Here is a 22,667-nt window from a genome sequence, read left to right as displayed (position 1 = left end):
ATTTATCTATGACATCATCAGTGCGCATGTCTGCTCCCCCTAGAATGCTTCTTTTCATTTTCTTTCCTGTCTTGGTCATGATGACTTCATATTCTTCTTTCTTCAGTTTTCTTAGTCTGGCACCCATTCTCTTGCTGACATGGTTCACGCATTCTTCTTTGATGATGGAAACTTCGTAAGTTTAAAAAAAACGAACCTTGCCACATGACACCCCATGGTATCCCGGGAATGATGAGCCCATAAAGTGAATTTCGAGGAATTAAAATATATTCATCAAAAATACCCCCCCAGACGCCCCCCTTAAAAAATCATAATTGATAAGAAGAAAAGTGAAAGATCCGAGTAAGATTTAAAAATAATGACATTCATGGAAGAAGCATTGTGAATGTTCTGGTATCCAGATGTATGGTAATGATGGCAACCTTGTATAAATAATCTTGCATATTGTTCAATTTGTTGATACATGTTTATCAATATCATCATCACATCATTAAGAATATACAAGCTTATAACAATGAAAGTTCCTACTATTAAGCTCTGTTCATACATTAGCAAATTTTGATGGAGACTTGTGACTGCTGTAAATTTCTGAATGGCAACTATGCTGCTAAAGTGTTGCAACTCTCATGCTTAGTGAACTTGCTGTAAATGCAACATATCTACCATTAAAATTCACCAATTTGTGAACAAGAAAAGTATTCCCATGCAAGAAATATTTGTTACCTATGTCACTATCACAGTAATGGTGTACTAGCTGAAAGCATCAGATTTTGATACCACAGAAAAATATTCAAATTTTCAATGAAATTTTCTCTGAAATATACTTACTTTAAGAAGCAAAGCCAAGTAAGAAAATATAACTGCATCAAGTGTGGAAGGGGAACGGCCAAAGAAGTATTCTCTGTCACCAAGGCGATTTGACAACATTGTCAAACACTCTTGAGCTTGCTTATGTAACTGAAAACATAGAGTCAAGACTCAGAGATGTAGAAAAGCATCCATATCTTTTATTAACTATACTCATCATATAGTCACGCATCGTTTCTCAATGCCATACCACATATGACCGATATCATACCAATTACTAAACAAGTCAAACTGCTATTCTTACAACACTACTAATTATTTAGCCAACCCTACATGTTTCCCAGTTTTCATTGCTCCTACTTTCTTGCACTTCTTTTCAAGATGTAATTATGTAATTCTCTAATCATTAATTCTCTATTCCATTCTTATTACAACAATATAGAGCTAGAAGATGATATGCTGATCTCCTAAATTACATAATACAGTAGTTGCGTAAATAATGAAGAACTGCGTCATTAGAATTATGTTATCCATGCTCATCTGCAGCAGGCTTGGGTCCAAGTACATGTACTCATACTCATACTCGTACTTAAGTACACAATTTCATGTACTCGTACTTGTACTCGGACTCGGGCTTAAAAATTCCTCTGTACTTGTACTTGTACTTGTATTCGAGCTCCAGAGTCCAAGTACTCGAGAATTTTTCGAGTACTTGCGCCAACAAACAAAACTGTATTGAGGTGTTTGACGACCAGGTGGGTGGTGGTGAGGTCAGGGTGGGGGATTAACAAAGGTGTGTCCTAAGCTTTGGGGAGTCAGGTGACACAGGGGCTCTAGAGGGCTGGGATGAGGTGGTGAGTCACTGGTGACAGGCCACATGAGACCAGTGATGGCACCCAGGGGAAAAAGATGTTGCTACTTGTCAAAAACTTGGATTCAAGTACAGTACAAAAGTACTTGTACTTGTACTCGAGTACAGCTGTAAAACTGAGTACTTGTATTTGTACTTGTACTCGTGGCATCATCACGTAATCGTACTTGGACTCGAGTACAAAAAAATGTACTTGAACCCAAGCCTGATCTGCAGCACTAAATACCTCATTATTCTAAAACAGGATTTCCACACAAATTTACAGAGCCAACAAAGCAAAATCATTGTTCTCACCTCTGTTTCTACCAATTGATTGTCATCAGGATCATCAAACATGCTATTAATGAGGTCACAATACCCTTGATGGTACTTCCTGGGGTACCACAGCTTGTGAGGGAATGGCATTGAACTGAAATACCATTTATGGATCACATCATAGTAGCTCTTTGGTTCAACCCACCTGGAAAAACAATTATTTTTTTTATTTATGTATACAGAATACTATAGATCTGCAACAACACTTAGATAATAGTTATATTGTTCAAAATTTTGAGTGTAAAAATATTAATGAAATATTAATGAGGATACAATGGTTTAGCATATGTAAAAATAGAAATTAAGGTAAGTTATAACAATTCTTCAACTTGGTTCATAAAAACAGCAGAACAAACAATTTCATTATGAAAAGCACATCATACTATCATTTTGGATAGCAAGATTAATGTTTTCACAAAAATTAAATTCAACTAGATAACGGTAGGAATTACACTGCCTTGAAATCCCTCTCACCACTTGGAAAATAAGAAAAAAGTAACAGCAGTGAGCACGTCTTCAGCTCGATATCACTGGTTGGCAGAATATAAACAGTGTGGAATGAACGTAAAGATGACACAAGATATGGCTGAGACAAAAACCTCATTTCTTGAATCAGAATAAATCATATCAATGATGGCAAGCAATGGCACTGAAAATTTCCAGGACAAAGCTGCCTTTGAACATACAATAGTCCTGTCTCTACTGGGTATCACCATGTCATGCAATTTCCAGTGTATTTTCTTCAATGTTCCTTTAATAAAAAATAAATAAATATCAAATAAATAAATAAATAAACAAATCATAATGATAAATGACATAAGTAAAATAAAACAAATAAAAGTGCACAATATTCTTTTTTACTAGCGATGGTCATTGTGCTGCAGTACAAATAGTACATATAATAAATAACCCAACACTTCATAAATTCTACTTATTTTTTTCAATTATGTAAATCCATAGTTTTCAAATCTGTGGACAATCAAATAAAAAAAACATTCACATACCTAAAGGTTGTATCACTGTAATATTCATTACTCACCAGAGGTACACAAGTGCTGGATATAACTTTTCCAAAAGTAATTGTTCATAAGCTACTACTTCTGAACACTGCTTAGGTGAGAGTTCATAATCACAGCTAAAATTCTGAAAAATAATTGAAACATATAGTATATAATAATTATTATTATCATTCTAAATTAACAAATATGTACACCAGATATTAATTCTAAATCATGTAATTAAGAAAATAACTTATTGACTACCAACTCAAGCTACCAAACTGACATAATTTGTTTTCTTTGTGGTATTCACTGTTCTGCTTAATCAGATAACTATACTCCAATATGTATCACTTCATTTCTCACATGATTTATACATAAGAACATAAGATACAGCCCTTCCTCGATATATGATTGGGAAATGTTCCTGAAAATGCAAGTGTTTTAAGTAGGTGTTTATATTCTTCCTGGAGTGGTTATAGTGAGACTGTAGCTTTAGTATCTATAGTCTGTCTACTCTAAAATGGCTCCTGGGTCTGGGTCTGAATGATGTCCCAGGGAATGCATGGTTGTCAGATCTTGAGGAAAACCATGAGCTATCTTTGTAATAAGTGCGTTGATCAACAGAAAACAAGTATTTTTCACATCTAATCAATTATGTTATCAATACGCTACAATATGTTTTAAATCCAGGAGCCATTTTAGAATAGACAGACTATAAGAAAATCAAAAAGCTGTGTGTGTGTGCAACTTGTATTGGTTTAATAACAGGTGATACTCTAGTAATGAATGTAGAGTTAAAATGTAGTGTGTAAATACTTGATACATGTAGAAAAGATTCAGTTCATAAAAAAATATAGGTATATACTTTTCATTGCTTTATTCTAGAGATTATTATTCGATGGAAATAATAGGGATGCAATCTAAAACTTGTATGCAAGTGCCCTACTGCCCCCTAAAACCCATAAAAACCTTGAAATATTATATGTAAGTACAGTTATTGCTTAGGTAATAAAATACATATGACAAATAAAATAAATTCAAGAAAAAAAACTTTTTTTTTTATATAATTACTGAACTTCCTCATGCAACCTTTTCTACATGTATCATGTATCAACACAACATTAATATACTTTATTTATTGTTGAAGTATCACCTGTAATTAAACCAATACTAGTTGCATACACACACAGTTCTTTGATGTCCAGAGTTACTAAAGCTACCACACTATAATCACTCCAGGCAGAACAAAAACACTTATAATGAAACCTATTTGCTCCATATTCATCCATCTATCACCTGTATGTACAATACCTTCTCAAGTTTCATAATTGCTTTCTTCCAAAGACAACACTAAATTTGAGGATGATGGCCCTCAGATAAGCATAAAACTCAGAAGGATACTATAATGCTATGGTAGGCTGAAACATGACCCAAAACAAGACTGGCCATGAGGTACCTTATAGTCCAGTCAATTAAGACTTGTACTCTCAATCTATCAGATTCAGGTTTGTAGACTATGGTCAGTTCCATTAATTTTCTTATTTCAATTTAGATAATGTAGTTCTTCATTTAATCACAAGATATCTTCTCCCATACACTTTACTACTTTACTCTTACTCTCAATTCACTCTCTTACCTACTCACAGACACAGACCAACTATCTCAATTTTTCTTCTACATACCAGTGTAGCATTAATTGCAAACAGTGCATAGCTAATTGAAATTTCCCTATGTACAACTGCCATTCATTAGGCTATGCTCTAACATGATTGAATGAAAAAGAAGAAAAAGTCACATTATTTTCCACTTTTGAAAAAAAAAAAATAATAACAATAATAACAAACCAATAAAAAACTTCAGAAAGGCTTTGGTCATGTCACCTGTTTTCGAAGGAATGTTGCAACTTGATTAAAGTCTGAGAAAGCTCCATCTGCACATTTAAACACAGGTAGTCGTCCTGTTGGAGACCTGAAGGGATTGCTTGATTTTATAATAGTGACTGGTGCACCAGAAAACTTGATATAAGCCTGAAAAATACAAATGAATTAGTTTTAAATAAACTGATACCTTTTAAAGATTGACATCATCAGTCCCATTTTTTTAAATTAATAGTGTTTTATATTTAGGAATACATGAGTGCATTCCAATTAGCAGCCAAATACTACTATCACATCAGAATGACTATAAGGTAACTAAAATAATTTCAGGGATTTAGTAATGTCATGCGATACAATTTCTTGCACATCTGTATGGTTGCAAAATGTCTGAAATATTTCAAGAGAATAACTACAGCAGTTCAATGTTCAAATTGCTCAGAATGACAAGACCATTATGATGATACGAGTACTTATTTAACATCTAGACAATGCATCTCACTGACAACATATCTTGAAAACTTTGAGCCATTTTGCAGAATGGATGTAAGTCAACTCTGAATAATTCTTAATGAATTCATTCTTTCTCTTTTAACAATGGAAAAGAATTTTATCTCCACATGGAAAGTAGCCTAAATTTGATGAAAAGCATTTTTTTGTTCATGAAAAGAAACCTTAATTTTGATGAAAAGCATTTCTTTGTTCATGAAAAGAAACCTATCTTTAAAGTGAGAAAAAAGTATGCTTGTTAGTGCAATCATTATTTAAACTGACATTTATTACTAGACCTTTCTGTCTTTTTGCTCTTACCATCATCTGGAGACTCTTGAGATCCATAGATGGCAAGCCAAAGCGTGCTTCACCATCCCACACAATCAATTCCATAGCTTGTGTCCAGTCCAAACTGTGATATGGTCCACCTGTCAAATGATAAGTCTTCACCTGATGATATCATTATGTCTAATAATGTTTCTCCCTTGCTTATGATAAATTCTGAGCCTCATCCACAAGACAGAAATGGATAAAGAAAGTCTAATCTACATAATATTTTCCAAATATCACATTGCAAGCCAAATTTCTTGCTTGTACCACTTTTTTTTTGTCACATTTTCTAAAGTAAATGTATGAGAGTGTGGCTTGTTTGGCAGGCAGTCTTGACTCCATATGAGTATCTTGTAAATGGACTGAAACTCTAGTGACAGTGTTTCCCCATCCTTACTTACTCTTACAAGAACTAAACTCTAATAAACAGAACCAGAGAATGAGGGAACACTACGATATGGTGAGTATTTCAGTGACAACTTCGACTGAGATTACCACACAGATAACACTATAACAGTTTCTCCTGCCAGTTACATTGGGTGATGTTATACGAGGTTAGACTGGGTTACTGACCTTAAGGACATCCATGGGTGATTATTTAGTGTCTTTTAATGGTGGGGTCATAAGTGGGAAGGGACAAAGCTAATTTCTAAGGTATATCATTAGGTTAGGTTAGACTTATGTTTGATAAGATCAATGTCTCAGCATAGGGTTCATGGGACCACAGGCCCCCATGGCTAAGATAGGTCAGGTAAAAAAAAAAAAAAAAGTGAAAAACTCCCACAGACTTTCCAACACCAATAATTTGTTGGTTTTCTCGTTTCCCATCTATAAGTCTCGATTCCCGACACCGCCCCTCCCCAAGCTTGCTTGTTTGTTTGTTTTTTTCAGAGTGGGGGTCGCGGCCGCATTATTATTATCTAGAAGATATATTTATCAATGCCGCTGCGACCAATACACACATGAATTCACCTGAAGCTTCAGAGCGGAATGTACTAGGGAGCCTCTTTCAGATTTACTAAAAAAAAAATAATAATAATAATAATAATAAATAAATAAGACAAACCAGTTTAGTCAGTCCTTTCTGACTTAAAAAAGTTTTTATGAAGTATGTCAAAGTGAAAAACATGAGGTACACATGAATAACCTATCTTACTTGACAAACAAGTACTGGAGAAGTGAGTGCCTTCCTCGGCGGTGAAGTGTGCCAATGTTGACGGCAGAAGCTGCGGGTGACTGAACGTCGAACGAGGCACCGGCCAGCAGACGATGCCGCCTGGATGTGTTGCAGAACTCAATGCTGATGACCCTTAGCTAATTGGTTTCCTTGCCACCACTGAGGTTAGAGGAAGTGAGGGGGAAAATATTGAGCCACATAACTTAATGGCATAGTAAAACTGAGAAAATACACATCTGAGACAATAAGTAAAATACAAAACAAATGCGTGTGTCTTCACAACGGTTACCTTTTTATGGTGCCATTTATTAATTTATATTCTGAAGTTCTCCAGTGACTATTGTTTTTTCTTTGTTACAATTATAATCAATGTTGCTGTTTTGATTAGTACGTTATATTCTACGCACGAAAAGAAAAGTAATTCATTGTGCCCCGGTGTTTACTGTTAACTTCTGTATGTTCAATGTTAGCGGGGTTGCTCAGGGACTACAAGCTGTTGACGCCTGACAAGTAAAATAAGCTACTGGAGAAAATTTCATCTATCATTTGCTACCTCAGTCAAGAAAGGTGGCTTCCTGACTATTTGTCTCGTCTTCTTATCACGACTTTGGTAAGTGACAACATGTACGAAACTCAAGGGTCTTTTAGTTACCTAACCTCTCCCAACCTCGTCAGTCACTTCTGAATGTTGTACAGGTATAACTAATAGTTCTTGTAGCTTACCACGTGGGACTTGGTGTACTGAAATGTTTGTTATTGGTCTTTGATTATGAATTATTGCTTTAAAAGATGACCATAACGTTCTGGAGAATTGCTTTTCATTGCCTTTATGGATACTGAGAAATTTACTTTATGGAAGGTTAGGTTAAGTTAGGTCAAGTCAGGGTTAGTTAGATTAGAATTCACATCTTTTAAGCTACCATTTTCATTCAAAGACAATGGTAGAGTGTAACTGTCTCCTTTTTTTTTTTTTTTCTAGATCTTTACAAAACCCATAGTATACATATAGCATGACAGTATAAAGTGGCAGAAAAATGTCACTTATGTTCTTGATGCTACAAGTGACCCGGGATTTCTCATAAACCATTTTTTTTGTGTGTGTGTCTATCCCCAAATGGCACTTGTGGGAAATGAAACACTTCATGCCATGTTGAAAATAGATCACTATCATGGTTTGTATATTCTAACCTAAACCTAATCTAAGCTTCACTATTAAGCTTTATATAGTCTAACCCAACCTAACATAAATGTAACCTGTGAAGAAATTTCTACCTTAGTTAGGAAGGTATAGCTTAGCTGTGCAAAGCTTGGGATAGGTTAGAATATTTAAAGTATGGTAGTGATATATATTTTTGACAGTAATAACTTATTTTCCAACATGGCATGAAGTGTTTAATTTCCCACAAGTCCTTCTTTGGGGTAGCTAGATATAAAAACCTGGCTTAGAAGAAACCCTGAGTCACCTGTAGCATCAAGATGATTAGTGAAATTTTTCCTCCTCTTTATATTATCGTATGATATGTATACCATGGGTTTTTGTGAAGGTCTGGAAGGAAGTAATAGGAAAATAAGGAGCGGAGTTACACTGGACCATTTGATCTATTCAAATACTATAAAATAACCATTTTCCTGTTCCCCCCTCCCCCCTTAGACCTTGTTTCCCAATGAGTCCCATTTTTAAGATCATAGAGGGATGAAAAAAGAAGAGGCGAGATGAAGTATTTTCATGTGTTTTATGCTCAAAATTGTTTGTAACATGAAGAGAGAGAGAGAGAGAGAGAGAGAGAGAGAGAGAGAGAGAGAGAGCGAGCTTTGCAAGACAGACTCATGACATACATAGCTCTTATGTTTAGTGAAAGTCTACTTTATTTGATATTCTGGGCCACTACACTATAAATGTGTGATGCTAGTGTGACTGATGGCCTCCTGTGGCATGTGCTTAAATATTTTTGTTTTTCTCTGTAGATATAGTGACTATGCTTCGAACACTGCCTGGATCAAGCATGTGGAAAGGTTTACAGAGGATGCTTGCACCAAATGCTCTAAGCATGAGGAAATTTGACTTATTTTGGTAAGTTTTTTTCTACTTTTCATTATATTTATATATTATTGTTGTCACAAAATATATTTTACGGGCAATGTATATTATACAGATTCACAATCTTTTATGTGAAAAATATAAAACCAGAATTTTTTAGGTACGTGTTCTCTACATGCTGAAGCCTAAGTTTAAAACTTAACAGGAATGGTTACCATAATTTTGAGTTTCATTGTATCATAATTTGTTTCCATAAATGTAAATCTAAGAATGAACTCCGAGTTAGAAGCCGATACATTAGAAATGGTATTGTGAATAGCTTTTCACTTAATGGTATGGTGGTGATACAGCAATCAGCTTCTGCCACAATAACAATAAATTGATCTGATCATAAGCATAATGCTTTTTGTTATAGTCTGATATCTCAGATATCATCATTGTAATGTAGTTTGTAGAAATACATTTTTCTTTTACCATAAGAAATGTATGATTTGGATTCTGTCAGTCAAGTTTGAAAACAAAACAAAGGGAAGCATGTATAACATCTAATGATTTTCATGAATTGCCTGCTCAAGCCTATTAATATATACCTTAAGGATATAATTGATTTTAATGGTTATGAATTTGTGCAATACAGGAGTGCATTCCTGAGGCAGCCTGCTGTGTCTGCTTGTGGAAAGTGGTAGTATATGTAATACTCATGCACTTCCAACTTCTTTATTTAGTCCACCAAATTCAAAGGATTTAATAATCCCTCTTGTGTTATGGGCACCATCTCCCTTTCCTTCTTTTCCTTATCCCCTGAACAAAATTAAATATCAAAGGCTAGAAGAGAAAGAAAAGGAAAAGAAAGCCCACAGGTGCCCACCATGGCTTTCTTTCCACTGTCATATTGCTGTCTTCTTCACTAAGTTTTACTTGGAAAAATAATGATTTTAGTATCCATCATGACTTGTTAAAAAAAAAAAAAAAAAAAAAAAAAGTATTATTAAAAATCTCTTCCAAAATTTGAAGTTTTGAAATCTGAAGTGTCTGGGACCAAGGATTTGGGATAAAAGTACAGGCAAACCCCACTTAACAAAGGGGTTACGTTCTTAAAAACCCTTCGTTAAGCGAAACTTCGTTAAGCGAATCGATTATAACAAGTTTAACCCCTGACTTGAACTTCCATTGAGAGTAAACAAAGTGAGAATGCATCATATTACAGTGAAAGGTTTAATGAAAGTAAAAATTATGAAGTTAAACATTTAAGCAATTTAATATGTCATTATAATGTACACTAATGTATGTATGTATATAACTTTATAATGTTGATCTTAGATTTATGAAGGGAGGGAGAGTGAAACGAGAAAGACACTAACCGGCAACCTGTGGAATGTAAATAAAGGGCACATCATTGTATCACTTACAAAACTTATGTACCACATTTCCACAAGGCTTTCCATTTTATCCATTGCAAAGTCACGAGTTCAGGTGGGTCTTTTAGCTTGCAAGGAAGATACGGTCTCACCAGACTTCTTAATAGAGTCTGCTAACTTGAAAATAGTAGAGACAGTAGATGGAGTCAAGATGGTGGCGAGCAGTGCTATTAGTTTTCTCGCCTCTCTCGTGTCTGTGAATAATATCCAGCTTCACTTCGAGAGTAAGAGATTTCCTGGTCAACGCTAGGCGACATTGCAGGGCGTTTTGGTGGAAAGTTGAGCGAGGGAAGACGAGCTGCTGCTGACGCTGTTATTGTTTTGAACTAGAGGGAGTGAGTGGTGCGCGTGTTGTCCAAGAGAGGCGCTGGTGTGTTCAAAAGCCTGTCGGCTTGCGTGATACGGCGGGGCTTTCAAACTTGGAAAAAAATACCTGGATAAAATTTTGTTAAAGAGAGTTTGGTGTTTGTTTAACGAGCAGATGGTAGTAAAATGAAACCTTTGTTGTAGAAAAATTTTGTTGTGTGAACCTTCGTTAAGCGGGGGTTGCCTGTATATGAATCATTATGAAAGCCTTTTTAAATACAGTTACTGAATTTTAACACATATAACTATTATCCTTTTGTGATGTTATATTTGATTATTTGTAGCATAACTTGGATTATTCTCTCTCTCTCTCTCTCTCTCTCTCTCTCTCTCTCTCTCTCTCTCTCTCTCTCTCTCTCTCTCTCTCTCTCTCTCTCTCTCTCTCTCTCTCTCTCTCTCTCTCTTTACAGCACTAGATCGAAAGATCAACCACAAGATAATGAAGTATCCATACCTATACAAGAGCCAAGAATATCCAGTAGCAGTGACAAAAATGTACATTCTAATGATAGTGGACATGATAAAGATGGTAGAACGACTTATATTGAGGAAGAGGTTGCTAAATTTCGCTCAATGGCTGATTCTTGGTGGGATCCACTTGGGGATTGTAAACCTCTACATTCTCTTAACAAGTTAAGGCAAGTTGGTTATACCATGTTACTTTATGTGATCAATTTGATTTATTTAAGTTATGAATATTAGGCCATTACATACATACAGTGATAACAATCCTCAGATCTCAAGATTTCATAGCAAATCATCTCATATGTATATCAAACTAGTGGCTTATTTTCCTGTTTAGTTATTTACTTGTGTATAATGTTTACAATTTCAGAGTACCACTTGTTCGAGAAGGCTTGATAAATAGCCAGATGACCAGACAAGAGCATACTAGTGGAACCAGACCACTTACAGGACTTAAGATACTTGACGTTGGTTGTGGCGGAGGAATTCTGTGTGAGGTAAGCTTGTATGTAAGGTTTTTTTTTTTTTTTTTTTTTCCATACTTAATGAAATTAAGGTATTATGGAAAAGCTAGTACATAGGTACAGTTGATGAAAAAGTATGTATCTTGTTTATTTTGTTTGAAACTGATATAAAATTGTATTGAATTTTATCCCTTATTTCAATCTATTTGAATCTATCTTATTTGTTTATTTTATTTTAGTTAGTTTGCTCAGTTTTACCACAAGTGATGCTAAAATTTCCTTTTTCATTATTTATTATTATCATTATTATTATTATTATTATGAATATTTTTATTGTTGTTATTACATATTATTATTATTATTATTATTATTATTATTATTATTATTATTATTATTATTATTATTACTACTACTACTACTACTACTACTACTACTACTACTACTACTACTACTACTACTACTACTACTACTACTACTACTATTTTTTTTTTTTTTTATTTATTACTATTATTTATATATTTATTTTACTAAAATTTTGTCTCCTGTCATGCCATCAATTTTGATACAACACTAATTTCATTCAAATGGCCATTCATATACTAGAGCTAGACTGACATGTTCATAAAGGAAAAGTTCAAATCTTCAATAACTAGACAGCATGAGCATTCTGGGTCTCCCTTCATCACAGTCCAGAAGCAGACTAGTCAATTCATGTTGAACAATTGCACTATGATAGACCCATCCCACTGTCCTGCAACTGCTGCCAATGCTACTTTTGTGATGTTTCATGATGCATTCATCTTTAAAAATCTTTCTTCCAATAGCAAGATATCTTACAGGAAAGAACTTCATCTGTCTTATAGAAACACTATATGTTAATGATTAGGCTATTGTCAATTTAGGATCTTACATTATTTGTTCTAAAAATTAATTGATAAGAAATGTCACGGTATAACTTTGTGTGTGTGTGTGTGTGTGTGTGTGTGTGTGTGTGTGTGTGTGTGTGTGTGTGTGTGTGTGTGTATTCACCTAGTTGTAATTTTACAGGGCCTGGGTATCATACTCGTGTGGTCCCGTCTCCATATCTACACACATCCAACTTTCCTTTAAAACTGTGCACACTCCTCGCTGACACCACCTCCTCACTCAAACCATTCCACACCTCCACACGCCTTTGTGGGAAACTATATTTCTTCACATCCTTCAAGCATATTCCCTTGGCTATCTTTTTACTATGCGATCTCGTAGTTCTATTTAAGTTTTCCTCTCTCAACATCATTTGCTCATTATCCACTTCATCCAGTCCGTTCAACAGTTTATAAACCTGTATTAAATCTCCTCTTTCTCTTCTTTGTTCCAAGGTAAGCAAATTAATTTCTTTTAATCTCTCCTCATAGGTCATTTCTGCCAATTCCGGAACCATTTTTGTTGCCATTCTCTGCAATCTCTCCAACTTCCTTATATGCTTCTTTTTATAAGGGGACCAAACCACTCCAGCATATTCCAATCTTGGTCTAATTACCGTACTAATTAATTTCTTCATCATATCTTTATCCATATAATGGAAGGCTAATCCAATATTTTTATCAAATTATACGTTTCTCCAAACATCTTATCAATATGAGCCTCAAACTGCCCATGGTCTTGTATTATCACTCCCAAATCCTTTTCCTTTTCCACCTTTTTCAACACTACTTCTTCACCCATCTTATATGACCCTCTTGGCCGTCTTCCACTCTTCCCCATCTCCATCACATGACTTTTGCTCAGATTAAATTCCATTTGCCACCTCTTGCTCCACTCCCAAATCTTATCCAGATCTGCCTGTAAAATTTCACAATCTTCTTCACTCTTCACACACCTACACAACTTCGCATCATCCGCAAACAAATTAATATAACTGTTTACTCCTCTGGCATGTCATTAATATATACAAGGAAAAGTATTGGTGCCAGCACTGAGCCTTGTGGGACTCCACTCTCCACCACCAACCAGTCCGACTTTGCATCCCTTATTACCGTTCTCATCTCCCTCCATCTCAAGTAGTTTTCCATCCACTTTAACACTTTTCCTTTCAGTCCTCCATAAATCTCTAATTTCCATAGCAGTCTCATGTGAGGTACCTTGTCAAAAGCTTTCTTTAAATCCAAATATACACAGTCCATCCATCCTCTCTCTCTTGTATTTTGTCAACCACTCTTGAATAAAAGCTCAGTAGATTTGTTACACATGACCTCCCTTTCCTAAAGCCAAATTGATGATCCGATAATAACTTATGATCCTCCAGGAACCGTATCCAATATTTCTTTATCACCCTCTCACAAATCTTACCGACCACACTTGTTAGAGACACAGGTCTATAGTTAAGAGGCTCTTCCTTACTGCCTCCCTTATAAATGGGCACCACTTCAGCTCTTTTCCACTCTACTGGTACTTCCCCTGTTTCTAATGAGCACCTTATAATATCATATAATGGATCAATCAATTCTTCTCTTCACTCTAATAATTTTCCTGAAACTTCATCTGGTCCCATCGCTTTATCATCTTTAAGTTCCTCCAACACCTTATATAACTCCCTTTTATTTTAATGTCATCCATGTGCACATTTCCTTGTACATTCTGAGGCTTTACAAACATTGTTTCTTTAGTAAATACTTGCTGAAACCTACACTCCTTCAATAATTTTCCTGAAACTTCATCTGGTCCCATCGCTTTATCATCTTTAAGTTCCTCCAACACCTTATATAACTCCCTTTTAGGTATCTTAATGTCATCCATGTGCACATTTCCTTGTACATTCTGAGGCTTTACAAACATTGTTTCTTTAGTAAATATTTGCTGAAACCTATTATTTAGCAATTCTGCTATATTCTTAGGATCATCTACTATCCCTTGCTCTCCTTTTAATCTTTCAATGGACTCTCTCTTTTTTAAGTTTACCATTTATGAACCTGTAAAACAATTTTGGATGTTCCTTACTCTTGTCTACAATATCTTTTTCAAATTTTCTTTCTTCCTCCCTCCTTACCCTCACATACTCATTTCTCGCCACTCTATAATTCTCCTTATTTAGTATATTCCTGCTCTTTTTCCATCTTTTCCAAGCCACATCTCATGTGTGTGTGTATGTGTGTGTATTTTTCTAGTTAAGATATGGGAGGGGGGCTGAGCTCATATTGTCCTGTCTCTATAACTATTTTTATTTAACTTTTCCTTAAAATCAAGAATATTAATGTATGTGTATGTATCATTTGTTAATCATTTGTGTGAGTTTGTAAATTATTTATATTTAACTTTTCCTTAAAATCAAGAATATAAATGTATGTGTATGTATCATTTGTGAATCATTTGTGTGAGTTTGTAAATGATTTATGTTTTTGTTTTCAGCCTCTTGCAAGGTTGGGAGCAACAGTGACAGGTTTGGATGCAGCCCATGAGAGCACAACTGTAGCTAGGTTACATGCAGATCAGGATTCCAGAGTAAAGCAGAATGTTGAGTAAGCCATTACTACATAGAGGACTTCATTTACAAGTATATATTTATCTGAAAACCCAATTTAAAATTTGTTCATTATGGAGCCTATATCAGATAAAGCATTTGCATAATATACTTTTTTCAGCATTTCTTCATGTAATTCCAGATACATACATGGAACAATAGAACAACATATACAGGAAATTGATTGCAAATATGATGCAGTTGTGGCCTCTGAAGTCCTGGAACATGTGGATGATACAGAATTATTCATTTGCACATGTGCTGATGCCATTAGAGTAAGTTCTAGGTTTGTCTCTTCAGTGACATATGGAAAATTCTTAGCATCACTATTTCACAAATTATGGTTTTAGATGTTTCTGTTTTATAAGTGTGCAATATAATAATGTGTTATGATTGGGATGTACAGAATATCAGATGAGAGAATTTCTAGGAAGTCATGATGGTAAGCATTTAATACACATATATGTTTAAAGCAGTGGTTCTCAACCTGGGGGCCATGATGAACTGTTGCAATTTATACATTTCTAATTAATTTTGGAGATCTGAATGAAAGAATGGCATAACTGTCCTGACATCAGATTTTTTTTTTTATTTTATTTTTTTTTTTTATTGGTTAAAAAAATTGTTACACAATACTGTTATATATGCATGTGTACATGTGAATATATGTGTGCAAAATTATAATTGTTTGTGCAGTGTTGGGGTAGGATTTATAAATGAAGGAGAGCCACATAATTATTAAGAATTCATGAAGGGGCAATGGAGACAAAAAGGTTGAGAACCACTGGTTTAAAAGGATAGACAATGGAGGGGAGGTTGGTAGAAACTTAATTTTCTTATATCATTCTAATGAAAATTTACTCAATGCCTCAGATACTTTGAAGACACTTAATTAAAGATATTAATTTTGAAATTAGTGATGTTGGTATGTACTTCCTTGCAGCCAGGAGGATCACTGTTTTTAACAACTATCAACAAAACTACATGTTCTTGGCTGGGAGCCATTGTCATTGCAGAGCACATGCTACACCTCCTCCCTCCTGGAACACATGACTGGAACAAGTTCATCCCTCAGCAGGAGCTCCTTTTTCTCCTTGAAAGAAGTAAGTTGCTCATAAAAATATTAAGTACACAAATATGGAATTATATTCTTCATATAATTTTTTTAGATGAATGGTAATCGATAAGGTTTGGTCATTATTAAGATGTTAAACAAAAACTAGTTTTCAAGTGCTCTACAAATTATCAATACCACTTAGTATTTCTTTAATATAATTTTCAGATGGATTTGTAACCAGAACTGTTCATGGGATGAGATACAATCCTTTGATCAATGAGTGGTTCTGGCAATCAAACATATCAATAAACTATGCAGTACATGCTATAAAAGAACATAGCACTGGGTAGTTTTGGAAAGTCATTGTAGAATTGATGTAAGTAAAATAATACATTGTTATCAAGTTTTTGCATTTTCTTTAATTCACTGTATTAAAACACTGTACAGCAATACACCATCATTTATATAATCACCATTATCATTGTCAGTGAAATAAAGTGTAATTTATGTGTACTGATACAGTTCTTGAAAATAAGGACATTAAGAAGTCTGACAGTAAGTAAAGCTGCCCTGTACGTTTGTCTTAGCATCCCACAATGTGTAAGACAAAGTAAAAGGAGTAACTTGGAAATCCTTAGAGAACCAACAAGAAAAGACCAATTTATTTTTTTGAGATCTATTCTTTTGAAACAGTTTGTCATGGGAAGGGGAAAACAGAAATAAAAATAGTTATAAAGTTTACAAATAAAATGATGAGAAGGATGTACTGGATTAAATATTGCATCAGGAAGGTGAATAGAATAGCATCTAGCATACAGAAAGTAGTAACTAAGAAAATGGTGATAGAAGATAGGAAGATGCAACATTTTAGCACTGGGAGAATCAAGACAGTGTAAAGGAAAAGATCAACAGATGTGATGAGAAGCTTTTGACTCTATTCACTTTCAATTAATCATATCTATTTACTGTATTGTTGAAATATTATATACTATGTTTGCAGTGCTAACAATAGGCTTATCCATCCTCTTTAGTAGGTGGCCATATCATTGATCTTACTCATGACCAGGGAAGACTAGAGCTACCTTCTGATAAAATTCACTAAACTGAAGTCGTGAGGATCATCCTTCCACATCATCTTGATTTTAATCGGTTGAGCTCCTTGTCCTTAAGTAAAGTATCTGCAGACTTCTCAGTCAACTGAAATACAAAAATTTAAAAATCTCAAGTAACCATTAAATATATTTACAGATCAATTGTTAGTGTAAAAAAAATCATGGAGATTTATGTCATCTAACTTCTGTAAATATGGATGAAGTAGCATACTATATTTGTCTACCACTATTTATGAGTGACTCGAAGACTTAGATGTGGAATAAGGCACAGCAGTTGAGCACATGTGTTGTGGTAATGAGTTATCTGAGATAAGTGAAGCATAATCAGTGGATAGAAGCAAGGGAAGCATGTAAAAAGGATGCAGTAAGGGCATCTGGGCAAACAGTGTGAAGTGTATGATGGTAGAATGAACGAAAAGAAGTACACAAAAGGTGCTTAACCACCCCCAATATAATGGAGTGAAAAAAAAAGTAAACTGTAGAGAGTGTACATGATTGAAATCAAAGGTACTGGTAGGAGGCAAAGGCTAGTGGAAAACAAAGGGAAGAACTTTGGGATAAAAGCCATTAAGACTTTTCTACTGTTATCATCTCTTAGGGGATATTTTCCACAAGCAGTGTAGCTCATAAAGATTAGGGGTTCTGTAAAATAGATAATTTTTCCTATGATTGATTACAAGTCCTTAACCCATATTGTTCACTGATAAAAAGTGAAAGAAAACTTACATATGTGAAAAATCAATCCTGCATTGAATCAAGACTTTTTATATTTTGTGATGGCTTACCATATCAAGTAAAAGTTCCACCTTCAGTTTTAGCAGATTGTTTTCCTCTAACAAGGATTGATTTTTCTGACAGAGCTGAGCCACCTCACGGTTGCTAACACGTCCCCTTGATCCACCCTCTATGGGAAAAATGAGTTACCTTAAAATATGCACTGAACTACTTATATGCAGAAACACCATAAGCATAAGTAAAGTACTGTATCTGGCAATCTTCCTAAGATTAATTCAGCAAATCATTCATGACTAATTATAATTAAACTAACCTGATACCCACTCTCCATCATCAAAAGTAGCATTTTGTCCAGAAATGTTCAATCTAATCTTACTAAAATCACGAGCTAAATCTTGCCCTGATTTATCTGATTCTCTTCTCAAACTTGATAAAGATGAGGACCTTCTTGGAGGAGACTTGCCAGGTGAAAAGCTGCGACCAAAGAAATTAACTGGCATAACTGCTCTCTTGGGTATGCTTGAACAATCGCTTAGATGCAAAATTTCAGCACCCTGAAAACATTAGTACTCATATACAATACTGATTATAGTATCTTAGCAATAAACATAATATGATGAGCAGTATATCAAAAGAACTAATTTCTAATTCAAAGGGGAAGAAATATCTCTGCTTCAGGCAACCAGTCACCACTGTCCATTATATTTCAAAAGGTTGCCTTCATTAAAAGGTTATGATAATTAGCTATTTTAGTACGTAAATGGGATTATATTGAGATAACTTTGGCATAGGATGTTAGATTTGGTTAACTTTAGTTAATTCACTTCATCAATTTCACTGCTGGTCTCTTCTTTGTATAGAACACAAAAACAACAAAAAAGAACCCCCCACAAATAAATGGTCATTTTCGAAATGCCTAGGCTAAGATTATGCCCATAAAACCCTTGAAGTGCCTTTCACTATGTGGATAAGACTGAAGCTTGCCAAATGCTATGTAATCTGAATGGGGATACATTGGTCATGAAAAGCTTGCGCCAGGAATCTAGAAGGATCTCTAGAAGGGGAAATACAAGAATGACAGTATGGATACCTTTACTTATCAGATAAGATGATCACCAAGGGCCGAGTAGATTTTGGACAGCCTTCCACGTCTTTAACACTACGGGACGGATAAGAGATCGATGGGAAGATTGTATTTCCACTAGCATATGATTAAATAAATATAGTTTAAAACAGTTGTGACAGTGCAGGCCACAACGATGCTATAGTCAGCCAGTTTGTTTTGTTTACACCTATCACCTAGGAGACGATCTGTCCATCTTCAACATTTTGTTGACATCATTTTCCAAAATGCCGAGAAGAAAGTTGTACATAGAACAGAGAAGGCAACTATTGGAGAAGGATCGTGCTAAAAAGAAAATCCATATAGAGACAACAACACAATCTTCAGAAGACTTCGTTGTAGCGGGGTCGAGCGCGCAACCTACAGTTCCATTTCCATCCTCCCCGATCCTCGAGCAGTCTCCATGTGGTCTGATCCAGGGTTGCCAGATTTACTCAGGGACTTAATACCAAATACTTCCATTTTTAATACCAGATTCACTTTTTCAATACCAAACTAATGATTAAACATGTTTTCGTAATCTTTTAGTTGAAATAAAGTATATACTTACTTGGTTAGTCAAGAAGAGCATCCAAGCCACCGTCAGAACAGAACAGAATCAGAAAAGGAAAGATGGGGAGGGGGAAGTGGGGACAGAAGAAGAATAGATGGGTGATAAGAAGGGAGCTTCAGTAAGAGGGTAAAGTCACTGGGGCTTGACCCAGGCGCAAGATGGAATTTTGTGGTTACTGAGCGTTACGTCTATTATAGAAGTTCTTTATAGAAGAGATGGACGCGGCAAGGGAGGCCGGCACCAGACCAGGGGGAGCCAAGCAGAGCGCATTACTACCGAGCACGCAAGAGCAAAGGACCGCCAATGCCACGGACGAGGGCGACGCACCCACACGGAAGTGGCGGCCAAACCCACTCGTTTTCAGTGCAAACAACAAACACCGTGAAGCAGGAAGAGTGAAGTACGTGATAGTAGGAGGGGAAAGGATGACACATAGAGAGGATGGGGTGAGAAGTACTTCCGTATAGCGGAGGGACCTACAGTTTTACGTGGGTTCCGAACCACGGATAGTAGTAGAATTGGTGATTTGGGGTTGTAGGATATGTTTTAACTTTATTAGCGAGGTTGGTGAGGGGGGTTATGAATATTTTATTTGTGATTAAATGCATGTGATGAGTGGATATTGGTGTTTGGTGGTGTCCGCCGGGAGTGGTCCGGTCCTGGAGTATCACCCTGTTCTGGGGATATCAACCTGCTATGGATATAAGTAAAGGATTAAAATGTCAATTGGATGGAGATGGTTTGTTTGTGAGGGTGGATGACGTGACGGCGAGATGACCGAACAGTTCCGCGTCCTCTGTGGAGGTGATGAAAATGTTCCCGCGTTTTGTGCGTTCACAGTACCTTCCATCAGTACTGGCCCCTCCATAACAGACGCGGGGGGGTGCCGCTGCCGGAACGTCATGTAGACGGCCGGGGGGCCCCATTGCCGCGCCGTCAGAGGGAGGGGTGCGGTTGTTCTCGTCATTCGCCCAGCATTGGCCGCTCCCAACTACCTCTGTGGAGGTGATGAAAATGTTCCGCGTTTTGTGCGTTCACAGTACCTTCCATCAGTACTGGCTGCCCGCAGTAACAGACACAGGGGTGCCACTACCGGAACGTCATGCAGACGGCCGGGGGCCCCATGCCGTGCCGTCACTGGGAGGAGCGGTAATGCTGTCCCCGACCCTTGGAGGTGGTCCGGTGCCCCTTAAAGCCTAGGCTGCGAGACGGAAAAATAATGCATAAAACAAAAGATGAATACAAAGCCATAAGACAAAAATATGAAAACACCACTAGGCGTTGGCACGCGGGCCCACTCCGTAGGAAGGGGCATGTGATGGGGTGTGGGTGATGCCACTCTGACACCTGGAGTGGTACTGTTAGTAGTAAAGATAAGTGAGAGGGAGAGTGTGAAAGGAAGTGAAAGGAGGATGGATGGAGAGAAAATAAAATAAGGTTTGTTAGTGAAGAAGTGATAGGGAGGATGGATAGGAGTAGGAGTTAGTTAGTAAGAGGGAGTGAAAGAAAGGTGAGATGGAGGATGATGAAAGAGGGGAAGAGGAGTCCGTTATCTGTAGATAGGATCAGGAGGTTCATCTGTGGGGTCAAGGAGGGTGGTGTGGGGTAGACGTCTGTGTGGTCGGGGAAGGTTTTTCAGGAAGTTGTATGTGTCTGTGTGTCTGTCTGGAAACGTGTTTAGTTGTTTGTTTATTCTGTTGTAGAGTGTGATGTTTAGTGGTAGGATGTTGGACTCCTCATGAAGAGATGAAGAGGTCCGAAATCGAACCACTTCGTTCCAAGTGCGAAACGAACTGCTCGGTTCTGGACCTTTTGTAGTTTTAGAAGATTGGAAGGGGCTGAGAGAGACAAGGCAAGAGGGCAGTATGTTATTAGAGGAAGAATAAAAGCTTTATAAAGGTGAAGTTTCAGCTTAGAAGTACTGTCGCGAAAACGTTCCAAGTTGCTCAGGGCCCCTGAGGCAATGGCGACTTTTTTACTTATATGGATATGAAATCTAAGGTGATTGTCGATGGTGAGGCCAAGGACAGTGTTGACTTTGCTTATTGGGATGGGTACAGGGTTTGGAAAGTTTTTATAAAGTGAAATTTGGCGGGGCTGTTTGGATTTGTTGTTAAAGTAGGTAACCTTAGATTTTTCTGGATGGGAGTGGATGCGCCATTCTAGCTCCCATAAGCTTGTGGTTGTTAACTCTTCTTGAATTTTGTCAGTAAGGCGATCTAACGTTCTGGCGCGCGCCAATTGTGTTACATCGTCTGCATATTGAATTGTTAAGGAATCATTGTGGGTGGGACGGGGTAGGTCGGCGGTATACATGTTGTAGAGGGTAGGAGAGAGTACGGAGCCTTGTGGGACTCCGGCCTGGGGGGAGAAATAAGCGGAGAAGACGCCCTGGTGTCTGATTCTAGTTTCTCGCTCGTCCAAGAAACTGCACAGGATTTTTTAGGTTAGGGGGGGCAGATCGAAGTTATTGCAAATTTTGTATTTCAATCCTGTGCGCCAGACTGTATCGAAAGCTTTTTTCACGTCTTTTGTCACTAGTGCAGATTTATAATAGGACGAGTTTCCACCTAAATATGTGATAATACTATTAAGGGCGTCTTCGGTTGAAGCATTACTGCGAAAGCCGAATTGCTGGGGACCCAGCATTTCGTTGCTTTCGAGGTATGATCTTAACCTTTGATTAATTAACCGCTCGAAAGATTTACCACCGTCTGTCTCCTCGTCAGCTATATACATGCCTGCTGAGTGCCATCTTTTGCTTTTGTTACCCATGGAAATTCTTTTTCCCACTCGGCGTGGTAAGTGCGACCAGATTCATAGGAACCTTTCCACTTCGACATGCTGGCACCTCCCCAGTTAACAGCCAAGAGCCAACTGCCAGTGGCCGCGCTGACCGGAGGGGACAGGGGAGACGCGTCTGTCGCTGCTGGACTTGTATGAGACGCGTACACGTCTCGAAACAGAAGC

At 36.7% G+C, this 22,667-nt stretch overlaps 3 protein-coding genes across 12 annotated transcripts in view; 1 reads left to right on the top strand and 2 right to left on the bottom strand.

Moving 5' to 3' along the window:
- LOC123517124 (metaxin-1-like) overlaps nucleotides 1-6,976 on the bottom strand; it is a 13,937-nt gene extending 6,961 nt beyond the window's left edge. For both annotated transcript variants that reach the window (XM_045277045.1, XM_045277046.1), the window contains exons 1-6: nucleotides 6,847-6,976; nucleotides 5,679-5,788; nucleotides 4,875-5,021; nucleotides 3,033-3,136; nucleotides 1,973-2,138; nucleotides 829-957 (exon numbers count right to left, since the gene is read on the bottom strand). In XM_045277045.1, coding sequence (XP_045132980.1) covers nucleotides 829-957; nucleotides 1,973-2,138; nucleotides 3,033-3,136; nucleotides 4,875-5,021; nucleotides 5,679-5,753 — 621 coding nt within the window. In that variant the 5' untranslated portion in view covers nucleotides 5,754-5,788; nucleotides 6,847-6,976. The remainder of the gene's footprint in view (nucleotides 1-828; nucleotides 958-1,972; nucleotides 2,139-3,032; nucleotides 3,137-4,874; nucleotides 5,022-5,678; nucleotides 5,789-6,846) is intronic.
- Nucleotides 6,898-16,579, top strand: LOC123517123 (ubiquinone biosynthesis O-methyltransferase, mitochondrial-like). 4 transcript variants are annotated; one of them, XM_045277042.1, is made up of 9 exons: nucleotides 6,898-7,031; nucleotides 7,338-7,477; nucleotides 8,833-8,938; nucleotides 11,100-11,327; nucleotides 11,525-11,651; nucleotides 15,006-15,115; nucleotides 15,260-15,392; nucleotides 16,061-16,220; nucleotides 16,400-16,579. In XM_045277042.1, the coding sequence occupies exons 3-9, from the start codon at nucleotides 8,844-8,846 to the stop codon at nucleotides 16,522-16,524; spliced, it is 978 nt and encodes a 325-aa protein (XP_045132977.1). In that variant the 5' UTR covers nucleotides 6,898-7,031; nucleotides 7,338-7,477; nucleotides 8,833-8,843; the 3' UTR covers nucleotides 16,525-16,579. The 4 variants fall into 4 exon arrangements, with proteins under 4 accessions (XP_045132977.1, XP_045132978.1, XP_045132975.1 ...); XM_045277043.1 differs by lacking the exon at nucleotides 7,338-7,477 and having other exon boundaries at nucleotides 6,912-7,031; XM_045277040.1 differs by lacking the exon at nucleotides 6,898-7,031 and having other exon boundaries at nucleotides 7,253-7,477.
- Nucleotides 16,574-22,667, bottom strand: LOC123517125 (protein chibby homolog 1-like). Of its 6 annotated transcripts, none has more exons than XM_045277047.1 (5): nucleotides 22,406-22,667; nucleotides 19,695-19,721; nucleotides 18,335-18,575; nucleotides 18,072-18,190; nucleotides 16,574-17,371 (listed from the first exon to the last, which is right to left on the bottom strand). In XM_045277047.1, the coding sequence occupies exons 2-5, from the start codon at nucleotides 19,713-19,715 to the stop codon at nucleotides 17,306-17,308; spliced, it is 447 nt and encodes a 148-aa protein (XP_045132982.1). In that variant the 5' UTR covers nucleotides 19,716-19,721; nucleotides 22,406-22,667; the 3' UTR covers nucleotides 16,574-17,305. The 6 variants fall into 6 exon arrangements, with proteins under 6 accessions (XP_045132982.1, XP_045132986.1, XP_045132985.1 ...); XM_045277051.1 differs by lacking the exon at nucleotides 22,406-22,667 and adding an exon at nucleotides 19,112-19,180 and having other exon boundaries at nucleotides 19,695-19,713; XM_045277050.1 differs by lacking the exons at nucleotides 19,695-19,721; nucleotides 22,406-22,667 and adding exons at nucleotides 19,112-19,180; nucleotides 19,509-19,580.

The sequence above is a fragment of the Portunus trituberculatus genome, chromosome 41 (assembly GCF_017591435.1).
Source record: "Portunus trituberculatus isolate SZX2019 chromosome 41, ASM1759143v1, whole genome shotgun sequence".
Lineage (NCBI taxonomy): Eukaryota > Metazoa > Arthropoda > Malacostraca > Decapoda > Portunidae > Portunus > Portunus trituberculatus.
This window is presented reverse-complemented; position numbering and strand designations above follow the sequence as displayed.

Coding starts and splice junctions, on each gene's coding strand:
- LOC123517123 (XM_045277042.1), top strand. CDS start 8,844: ATGCTTCGAACACTGCCTGGATCAAGCATGTGGAAAGGTTTACAGAGG. Junction 11,328..11,524: donor CATTCTCTTAACAAGTTAAG/GCAAGTTGGTTA, acceptor TTACAATTTCAG/AGTACCACTTGTTCGAGAAG. Junction 15,116..15,259: donor AGAGTAAAGCAGAATGTTGA/GTAAGCCATTAC, acceptor ATGTAATTCCAG/ATACATACATGGAACAATAG.
- LOC123517125 (XM_045277047.1), bottom strand. CDS start 19,715: ATGCTCTTCTTGACTAACCAA. Junction 18,576..19,694: donor TGCTCTTCTTGACTAACCAA/GTAAGTATATAC, acceptor TAATGTTTTCAG/GGTGCTGAAATTTTGCATCT. Junction 17,372..18,071: donor TGGAACTTTTACTTGATATG/GTAAGCCATCAC, acceptor TTTGTATTTCAG/TTGACTGAGAAGTCTGCAGA.